The following is a 10,854-nucleotide window of genomic DNA, read 5'->3' on the forward strand; positions in this document are numbered from 1 at the left end:
CACCATAAAAATCAACAATAAGGCCAGGTGCAGTGGCTCATGCCTGTAATTCCAGCACTTTGGGAGGCCGAGATGGGCGGATCACTTGAGGTCGGGAGTTTGAGACCAGCCTGGCCAACGTGGAGAAACCCCATCTCTACTAAAAATACAAAATTAGCTGGGAGTACTGGTGCATGCCTATAATCCCAGCTACTCAGGAGGCTGAGGCAGGAAAATCACTTGAACCCAGGAGACAGTGGTTTCAGTGAGCTGAGATTGCCCCTTTGCACTCCAATCTGAGCAACAAGAGTGAAACTCCATCTTGGAAAAAAAAAAATCAAACAATGAGAAAACACAGGACTACCAATCCCCAACTCATGTATTCATAATACCTATGGTACTATATCTTTTTTTTTTTTTTTTTTTTTTTGCTAAATAGTACTGTTTATTAAGGCTTGTATTCTCCTAGAGGACAGTCCAGTGTCGTCCAGGACTCCACTCAGAGAGAAACAGTTCAGAGGAAGTGACACGTTCTAAATACAAGTCTAATGACACAGCTGAACGTTAACTCAGAGGGTCTTTTGGAGCAAGGAGTTTTCAAGAAGCGTCTGCTCTCTAGGACAGTAAGGGTCCTCTACAAGAGCACGTGCAGATTCGGGCGCTGGAGCATCAGGCATGAGCACTATTTTCATGCTTAAACTCAAACTCCAGGTGGTGGCGAGTTCAACGGTCCCTCATTCCACAAAACATGATGGCAAATTCATTTTCTAAAAAAGTTTTGTTTTTACCCATTCAACAGGAAAAAAAAATTAGATGCACATGTTGAAATTTACAGCCAGCAGCATCATCCATCACACTATCTGTACTATCAGATCCTACACTTAAAGCTCAGCAGTACTGGTATAAAGAATTAAGACAGCATCCGGATTAAGGAAAGGGTAAAATTTAAAAAGATCTGCAGGCAAGTAAGAACACCTGAACCTGAACCCGACCTCAGGTGCCCTCCGATTCCTCCACACATCATGCCCCCAGCCAGACCGGGCAGCAGGGCAGCGAGGGGAGGGACAGGCGGCTGTTCAGTGGGCAACAGATCTGGAAGGAAAGATTTTCCAAAAAAAGAAAACATGTCTGCCAAATCTGAAAAATTAAAAGTTATCTTTCTGTATAGCAGAAAAATCAAATGGGCAAATTAGCACTTTAGACTGATAAAAGATAATAAAATGATGAATCAGAATGAACAAGATAATCATTGACCTTTTCAGTATTCTCAGGAGATTTTATCAGAAGACTCTCAGTGACAAAGTGACTCATGGTTTTTATGTTTGCTATGAAGCAGTAACGGGATGAGAAATATGAGGTCTCATAGAACAATATCAAATGGCTGTGAATTTAAGAACATAATTTCTGCCAAAATAGATGCTTCGTGTGTTTTTAAGGATACTTATATTTCACATTAGATTGGTCTCATTGATAAGCTGACAAAAAAAAAATACTCCTTTATTAGTGGCTGCTACCAGATTAGAATACATAGAAAAGTACAAATAAATGCAAGTTCATCTGGGCAAAAATAAACGACAAGAAAGGCAAAGACGCAACACACGACCCCGCACGGGACGGCCCGCTGGAGCTGGCCAAGCACACGCGCTTTAAACCGTTTTCAAAGCACATGTTAGAACACGCAGGAAACTGGTTTCTCCTCACTGTTTGTTTCGATTCTGCCGTTCCTTGCGCACCACCTCCTCCTCCTGGCGCTTCTCGTAGTGAGCGAAGTCGTCGAAGATGGAGGTCGTGTGCTTGTAGGAACTGATGATCTTCAGCACTTGTTTTGCTTTTTCTAAGGGCACCTCCTGGGTGTCCCGGGAGTTTGTGACGGGTTTGTTGTCGTTATTCTCCAGTCTGATGTGCCGGAGCTGGTTATTGGGCACATCCTTAACAAAAATCCACTTGACATCAAACTTCCCCTTCCACTTGTCCTGAGACCAGACCCCAGCACTGGCGCCGTAGTCCACGGGGGACGTCATCTCGGCCACCCCACAGAAATGCCCGCTGCCGTTGACGCTGAAGAGCAGGTAGACGGGGCCCTTGCTGCTCATGCAGCGGAAGGCGCTGTCCAGGCGTTTGTTGCCGTGCTCCGTGCTACACCAGATGGAGTACTTAATGGAGCGGTGGCTGTCATCCTCAGAGTAGCTCTTGATGATGAACACACACCCGCTTTTCAGATTCCAGTCAAACTCTTTAGGGTTATAGCTGTGAGCAGCCTTCAGTTTTTCAAGAACGGGGTGGGATTCGACGCTGGGGGCAGCATTAGGCTGGACATTTCCAGGAGAGTTGCTATCACTGCCAGCCCCTCCACTCTGCCCAATGCTGCGTTTCTGTTGCGTGGGGCGACACAGTGGGTCTGGGGTGGCTGCTGAGGGCTCTGATACTGCGGTTGAGCCAAAGGTGGGGGCTGTGTTGGGAGAGGCGGAGCCACCTGCTGGGGCTGTGGGGCAGCCTGCGGGGAGGGTGTCTGTTGGGGGACTGGGGCCTTCGGCACAGGCCCCTTGTTATCCCAGGTGCCAATGTCCATGTTATGCTTTATAGTTGGGGGTTGCAGCGCACCCCCCTTGACGGGCCCGCTCTTTGTTTTCATTTTAGGCTGTGGTTTGGCAGGCTTGCTGGCAATGGCAGCCCATGAGGTTGGCTTTGAAACCGGCATGTTCACATTTGCCCCTCCATTGCCAGAAAGGACACCAGTCAGTGACACGCTGCTGACGACAGAGACCACTGTCTTGACGGCAGAGGAACTGACGTCCCCGATCTTCAGGCCAACCATGCCCTGCTCCAAGCTGTTCATCCCGGGGGCCTTGCTGAGGGTGTCACTATGAAAGCCTGGCTGCCCATCCACCACTGTGCCGCCCAGGGAGCTCGGGGGGTAGGTGTAGCTGCTCCCATAGGCGGAGCTCTGGGTCTGCTGACCTTGAGACCCGCTTGTCCCCCATGCTGAGAAGGCAGGGTTTTCAGGGAAAAAATTAAACCTGTGCTGATAGATGCTGTTCTTCAGGCCTCCAGGCTGCCCAAAAACAGCATCGTACATAAAATGATGGTCTCCGTTACTGAGATGCCCGTAGGTGGTGAGGTATGGGATCAGAGGGTCCCCTGCAGTGGACCACGGAGCCTCATTGAGGGAGTAAGGAAATCCAATGGACGGCGGATAATAGCTGGACAGGTAGGGGTCGCTCATTGAGGAGTAACTGTTACTCTGATTTGACTGTCCAGTAAGGTAGGGCTCAAAGTCACCGTCATGAAGTGTATCCTTCTGATGTAAGGAACCATTTTGTACTTTATTGTCTTGTCCTTTCGTTCTCTGGGCGTCCACACTGGTGGCCGACATGCTTCATGAACGGCTCGGCGCGGGGCTGGGGCGCCCGCCGGCTCAGGTCTCCCCGACAGGCCGGGCCTGTCACCCTCGCTCGCGCGGCCCCGGGCCCCGCCGCCAACTCCCCGGGCGCCGGCGGCAGGTGCCGGCGCGCGGGCCCCTGGCGAGGCGGCGGCGGCGGCGGCGGCGGCGAGCCCGGGACGCGGACGCGATGAGGAGGCGTCGACTCCAATGGCGGCCGCGGCGGCTGGTACTATATCTTACAGTAATGGCTTCATAGCACCCAAATAAGAATTATCTGGGGCCACTTAAATGTAGATTCCTAGGCGGGGCGCGGTGGCTCACGCCTGTAATCCCAACACTTCAGGAGGCCAAGGCGGGCAGATCACAAGGTCAAGAGATCGAGACCATCCTGGACAACATGGTGAAACCCCGCCTCTATTAAAAACACAAAAATTGGCTGGGTGCGGTGGCTCACGCCTGTAATCCTAACACTTTGGGAGGCTGAGGTGGGTGGATCACCTGCGGTCAGGAGTTCAAGACCAGCCTGGCCATCATGGTGAAACCCCATCTTATAAAAAAATATATATACAAGAATTAGCCAGGGATGGTGGCATATGCCTGTAGTCCCAGCTATTCCGGAGGCTGAGGCAATCGCTTGAATTCCGGAGGCTGAGGTGGAGGTTGCAGTGAGTCAAGATCATGCAACTGCACTCTAGCCTGGGCATCGGAGTGAGACTCCATCTCAAAAAAAGAAAAAAAAAATGTAGATTGCTAAACCCCTCTCAGATCTCCTGAATTATAATCTCTAGGAGTGGAGTAAGGAAAATCTCCCCAACAAACAAGTACCACAGTGACTATTATGCGTATCAAAATTTGTAAATAGAACCGGAGCCTCTAAGTAATTGAAAAACACATTGGTATTCAACCCTGATTACACTTTAAAATTATCTGAAGGCTTTTGGGTTTTTAAAAAAATATTGATGTCCAGTCTCTGCTCCTAGAGAATCTGATTTATTAGGCCTGGCATCAGTATTCTGTTTTGCTTCTGTTTTTTTCCCCCAAAGGTTCCCAGATGATTCTAATATGCAGCCAACAGTGGAAAAGCCTGGAACCAGAGAAATGAGAGATGAGCTGAAGGATCTCAAAGAGCTTTCCCTTGGCATGAAAAATTGACCTCAAAATGAATCCCTTAAAGGGATATCAGGGACAAAGTCTCCAGGATTCCTGCTAAAATGCATGCAAAAATGATTCATTTATCCTATTAGTGTATTTACCTCTTACCTGGGAAAAAAACAGAAAATAGCCCCTAGGGAAAGGCTGTAGGATAAATACATTTGGATGGACTTGGGGGAGAGGTTGATTTACATGCAGTAATTATGGCATTTTGGAACTGGAAGGAACTGCAGAGATTATTTTATCTACATGAAGGGTGGACAAACTACACGCCACCTGTTTCTGTATGACCCACAAGGTAAGAATGATTTTAGGCCAGGCGCAGTGGCTCATGCCTGTAATCCCAGCACTTTGGGAGGCAGAGGTGAGCCACCACACCCAGCTAATTTTTTGCATTTTTTCTTTTTTGAGACGGAGTCTTGCTCTGTCGCCAGGCTGGGTTGCAGTGAAGGCTGGAGTGTAGTGGCTCAGCTCACTGCAACCTCCACGTCCTGGATTCAGGTGATTCTCCTACCTTAGCCTCCTGAGTAGCTAGGATTACAGGCAAACACCACCACGCCCAGCTAATTTTTGTATTTTTAGTAGAGACAGGGTTTCACCGTGTTGGCCAAGATGGTCTCGATCTCTTAACCTCGTGATTTGCCCACCTCTCAAAGTGCTGGGATTACAAGCATAAGCCACCGTGCCTGGCCAATTTTTTTGTATCTTTAGTAGAGATGGAGTTTCACCGTGTTAGCCAGAATGATCTCAATCTCCTGACCTCATGATCCACCCACCTCGGCCTCCCAAAGTGCTAGGATTACAGGCATGAGCCATTGCACCCGGCCTATTTTTTATTTTTTGAGACGGAGTCTTGCTCTGTCACCCAGGCTGGAGTGGCATGATCACAGCCTCGATGTCCCAGCTGAAGGAACCCTGTTACCTCAGCCTCCCAAGTAGTTGGGACCACAGGTGTGCACCACTACAGCCAGGTACTTTTTAGATTGCCCAGTAGAGAAAGGGTTTCCATATGTTGCTCAGGTTGGTCTTGAACTCCTGGGCTCAAGTGATCCTCCCGCCTTGGCATCCCAAAGTATTGAAATTACAGGTTTAAGCCACCGCACCTAGCCTGTGATGGACCTTATAAATTCGATTGTCAAGTTTGCATTTTATTCTGAGCGCAATAGGCAAGTGTGTAAGGGTTTGGAGAGGAGAGAGAAAATAAGGAATAAAGACCTTACGGGGATGGAACACTGAAGAAACACGGAAGTTAGTGAAAATCGTGTCATAAAGAACACCAAGTCTGTCCCTCCACAAGGACCATAAATAAATTGGCAGAGGCTCGGTGCAGTGGTTCATGCCTGTAATCCCAGCACTTTGGGAGACCAAGGCAGGTGGATCACCTGAGGTCAGGAGTTCAAGACCAGTCTGGGCAACGTGAAGAAACCCCATCTCTACTAAAAATTCAAAAATTAGCCGGAAGTGGTGGCACATACCTGTAATCCCAGCTACTCGGGAGGCTGAGGCATGAGAATTGCTTGAACCTGGGAGACGGAGGTTGCAGTGAGCTGAGATCACGCCATTGCACTCTAGCCTGGGTGACAGAGCAAGACTCTGTCTCAAATAAATAAATAAATAAATAGGCCAGGCGAAGTAGCTCACTCCTGGAATCTCAGCACTTTGGGAGGCCGAGGCGGGAGGATCATGAGGTCAGGAGATCAAGACCAACCTGGCTAACACAGTGAAACCCCATCTCTAAAAAAAAATTAAAATAAATAAATAAATTGGCAGAAACTGATGATCATTCTCAGAACTCTGGCTATTCATCAAAAGCTTGCCACAACCGAGGAAATGCTTAGTCAAGAAAAAAACAGCTGCATCTTCATAGAAGAGCTTTGTGACATTTTAACTTATGTTGGACCTTCCCCTGTTCAAGCACAACAGAGACCTTGAAGATGGACTCTGTTCATAGTAAGAGTGCCCAGTACCAGAGGGAGCAGAACAGACATTACACTCAAAGAACTTTAGTTGCTTGTTTTGATCTGTCTGGTGGGATCATTTGAGCCTAGGAGTTCAAGACCAGCCTTGGCAACATAGAGAAACCCTGCCTCAAAACAGAAAGGAGGCTGGGTGCAGCGGCTCACACCTGTAATCCCAGCACTTTGGGAGGCCAAGGCACTGGATCACTTGAGGTCAGGAGTTCGAGATCAGCCTGACCAACAAGGTGAAACCTGTCTCTACTAAAAATACAAAAAATTAGGGAGGTGTGGTGGCATGCGCCTGAAGTCTCAGCTACTCCGGAAGCTGAGGCAAGAGAATCACTTGAACCCAGAAGGTGGAGGTCACAGTGAGCCGAGATCCCATCTGTGAACTGTAGCCTGAGCAACAAAGTGAAACTCTGTCTCAAAAAACAAAAACAAAACAAAAAACTGGACACAGTGGCTCATGCCTGTAATCCCAGTACTTTGGGAGGCTGAGGTGGGTGGATCATGAGGTCAAGAGATTGAGACAATCCTGGCCAATATGGTGAAACCCTGTCTCTACTAAAAATACAAAAATTAGCTGGGTGTGGTGGCACCTGCCTGTAGTCCCAGCTACTCGGGAGGCTAAGGCAGGAGAATCACTTGAACCTGGGAGGTGGAGGTTGCAGTGACCCGAGATCATGCCACTGCACTCTACCCTGGGTGACAGAGCGAGACTCTGTCTCAAAAAAAAAAAAAAAAAAAAAATCAGCTGGTCACCCTGGTGTGTGCCTATAGTCTCAGCTACTCAGGAGGCTGAGGCAGGAGAATCACTTGAACCTGGGAAGCAGAGGTTACAGTTAGCCAAGATTGAACCCTGCATTCCAGCCTGAGTGACAGAGGGACACTCTGTCTCTAAACAAATAAATAAATAGATAGGAAAAAAAAAGAAAATAATTCCATTTACAGTAGTATCAAACATATATATATACATTATATATATATAAATGTATATATACACTTAGGAATAAGTTTAAACAAGGAAATGTAAGATTTATGCACTGAAAACTACAAAACATTGTTGAAAAAACTAAAGATCTAAATAAATAGGAAGACACTTTGTGTTCATTGACTGAAAAACTTACCTAGACTGGAGTGCACTGGCACGATCTCGGCTCCCTGCAACTTCTACCTCCCCGGTTCAAGCTATTCTTCTGCCTCAGCCTCCCCAGTAGCTGGGACCACAGCTGCACACCACCAGCCCCAGCTAATTTTTGTGTTTTTAGTACAGACGGGGTTTCACAATGTTGGCCAGACTGTTCTCAAACTCCTGACCTCAGGTGATCTGCCCACCTTTGCCTCCCAAAGTGCTGGGATTACAGGCATAAGCACCCAGCCAATTCATTTTTTTATAATGGTGCCACACTCTTTCAATGAGAAAAGAATAGTCTTTTCAACAGACTATTTACATGCAAAGAATGAATTTGGACCCCTGTTTACAACATACAAAAAAATTATTTCAAATGTATCCAACACCGAATGTAAGAGCTAAAAGTATAAAACGCTTAGAAAACATGTAAGTTCTTGTGACTTTGGATGAGACAACAGTTTCTTTTTTTTTTTTTTTGTGATGGAGTTTCGCTTTTGTTACCCAGGCTAGAGTGCAATGGCACGATCTCGGCTCACCGCAACCTCCGCCTCCTGGGTTCAAGCAATTCTCCTGCCTCAGCCTCCTGAGTAGCTGGGACTACAGGCGTGCGCCACCATGCCCAGCTAATTTTTGTATTTTTTTAGTAGAGACGGGGTTTCACCTTGTTGACCAGGATGGTCTCGATCTCTTGACCTCGTGATCCACCCACCTCGGCCTCCCAAAGTGCTGGGATTACAGGCGTGAGCCACCGCGCCCAGCCTGAGACAACAGTTTCTTTTCTTTTTTTTTTTTTAAGACATTGTCTCACTCTCTTGCCCAGGCTGGAGCACAGTGGTGTAATAACAACTCACTGCAGCCTTCACCTTCCAGACCCAAGGGATCCTTTTACCTCAGCCTCTCGTGTAGCTGGGACTACAGGCATATGCCAGAACGCCCAGCTAATTTTTTTTTCTTTTTTTTTGTAGAGTCAGGGTTTTCCATGTTGCACAGGCTGGTCTCAACAAGATTCCTTACTTCTTTTTTTTTTGTCTTGAGACAGGGTCTCACTCTGTTACCTAGACTGAAGTGCAGTGACTGGGTTCAAGTGCTTCTCCTGCCTCAGCCTCCAGAGTAGCTGAGACTAGAGGTATGGCCACCAAGCCCAGCTAATTTTTGTATTTTTAGTAGAGACGAGGTTTCACCATGTTAGCCAGGCTGGTCTCGAACTCCTGACCTAGAGTGATCCGCCCACCTCAGCCTCCCAAAGTGCTGGTATTACAGGCGTGAGCCAGTACTCCCAACCGAGATCCCTTATTTCTAAACAAGAAAAAATATAGTAAATAAATGAATTAAAAAGTTCAAAAAAGAAAACTTTGGAGGCCAGACACAGTGGCTCAAGCCTGTAATTCCCAGTGTTTTAGGGGGCTGAGGAGGGAGGACTGCTTGAACCCATGAGTTTGAGATGGCCAACCTGGGCAACATAGTGAGACCCCGTCTCTACAACAACAACAACAAAAAGAACAAAAAAAAAAAAACAAAGTTTAAAACTTTTTTAAAGGATACCATAGATAAATGAAAAGAGAACTCACAGAATTGAAGACTATATTCACAAATCACATGTGGTAAGGCTTTAATATCTATAATATAAGGCTGGGCTCAGTGGCTCATGCCTGTAATCCCAGTACTTTGAGAGGGGAGGCAGACAGATCACCAGGTCAGGAGTTCAAGACCAGCCTGACCAACATGGTGAAACCCTGTCTACTAAAAATACAAACATTAGCCAGGTGTGATGGTACGTACCTGTAATCCCAGCTACTTGGGAGGCTAAGGCAGGAGAATTGCTTGAATCTGGGAGGCAGAGGTTACAGTGAGCCAAGATCACACCACTGTACTCCAGCCTGGGCGAGAGAGGGAGACTCTGCCTGGAAAAAAAAAAAAAAAAAAACTTCTAGAATATATAAAGAATTCTTTTTTTTTTTCTTTATTTTATTTTTTTACTTTTTTTTTTTTTTTTTTTTAAACGGAGTTTCACCATGTTGGTCAGGCTGGTCTTGAACTCCCGACCTCAGGTGATCTGCCCGCCTTGGCCTCTAAAGTGCTTGGATTACAGGCGTGTGCCACCATGCCCGGCCTATATAAAGAATTCTTTTTTTTTTTGAGATGGAGTTTCGCTCTTGTTACCCAGGCTGGAGTGCAATGGCGCAATCTCGGCTCACCGCAACCTCTGCCTCCTTGGTTCAAGCAATTCTCCTGCCTCAGCCTCCTGAGTAGCTGAGACTACAGGAGTGCACCACCATGCCCAGCTAATTTTTGTATTTTTTAGTAGAGACGGGGTTTCACCTTGTTGACCAGGATGGTCTTGACCTCTTGACCTCATGATCCACCTGCCTCGGCCTCCCAAAGTGCTGGGATTACAGGCGTGAGCCACCGTGCCCGGCCCAGAATTCTTAAGACTTAATAGAAAAAAGACAAATAACCCAATTTTTTTTTTTTTTTTTTGAGATGGAGTTTCGCTCTTGTTACCCAGGCTGGAGTGCCATGGCGCGATCTCGGCTCACCGCAACCTCCGCCTCCTGGGTTCAGGCAATTCTCCTGCCTCAGCCTCCTGAGTAGCTGGGATTACAGGCATGCGCCACCATGCCCAGCTAATTTTTTGTATTTTTAGTAGAGGCAGGGTTTCACCATGTTGACCAGAGGATGGTCTCGATCTCTTGACCTCGTGATCCACCTGCCTCGGCCTCCTAAAGTGCTGGGATTACAGGCGTGAGCCACTGCGCCTGGCCCAATAACCCAATTTTTAAAATGGGCAAAGGATTTCTTTATGTCTTTGAAAGGATTTAAGTATTTATTTCTCGAAAGAAAATATACAAATGGCCAAAAGTACCTGAAAAAAATGTTCAACATCATGTCTTTAGGGAAATGAAAATCAAAGCCACAATGAGATATTACTTCACATCCACTAGATGGGCATAATTAGGGGGGAGGGAAACAGAATAACAACTGTTAGCAACAATTGGAACACATTAAAATCCTCATATATAGCCTACAGCCATACCACCCTGAACGTGCCCGATCTCGTCTGATCTTGGAAGCGGTTAGTACTTGGATGGGAGACCGCCTGGGAATACCAGGTGCTGTAGGCTTAAAAAGAAATAAAATCCTCATATATATATATATATATATTTTAGGGGGAGTTTTGCTCTTGTTGTCCAGGCTGGAGTGCAATGGTGCAATCTTGGCTAACTGCAAACTTTGCCTCCTGGGTTCAAGGA

General features: G+C 46.9%; 1 protein-coding gene across 1 annotated transcript; it reads right to left on the reverse strand.

Annotated features, from left to right (window-relative positions):
* Window positions 1-1,645: 1,645 nt before the first annotated feature.
* LOC105707318 (YTH domain-containing family protein 1-like) lies at window positions 1,646-3,384 on the reverse strand. The gene is given in 2 exon segments (XM_064374490.1): window positions 1,646-2,344; window positions 2,347-3,384. Coding segments are annotated over 2 exon segments (1,674 nt in total). The 5' UTR covers window positions 3,353-3,384; the 3' UTR covers window positions 1,646-1,676.
* Window positions 3,385-10,854: the final 7,470 nt, after the last annotated feature.

Source organism: Aotus nancymaae, unplaced genomic scaffold, assembly GCF_030222135.1.
Source record: "Aotus nancymaae isolate 86718 unplaced genomic scaffold, 86718_ANA_hifiasm-v0.15.2.pri h1tg000011l, whole genome shotgun sequence".
Lineage (NCBI taxonomy): Eukaryota > Metazoa > Chordata > Mammalia > Primates > Aotidae > Aotus > Aotus nancymaae.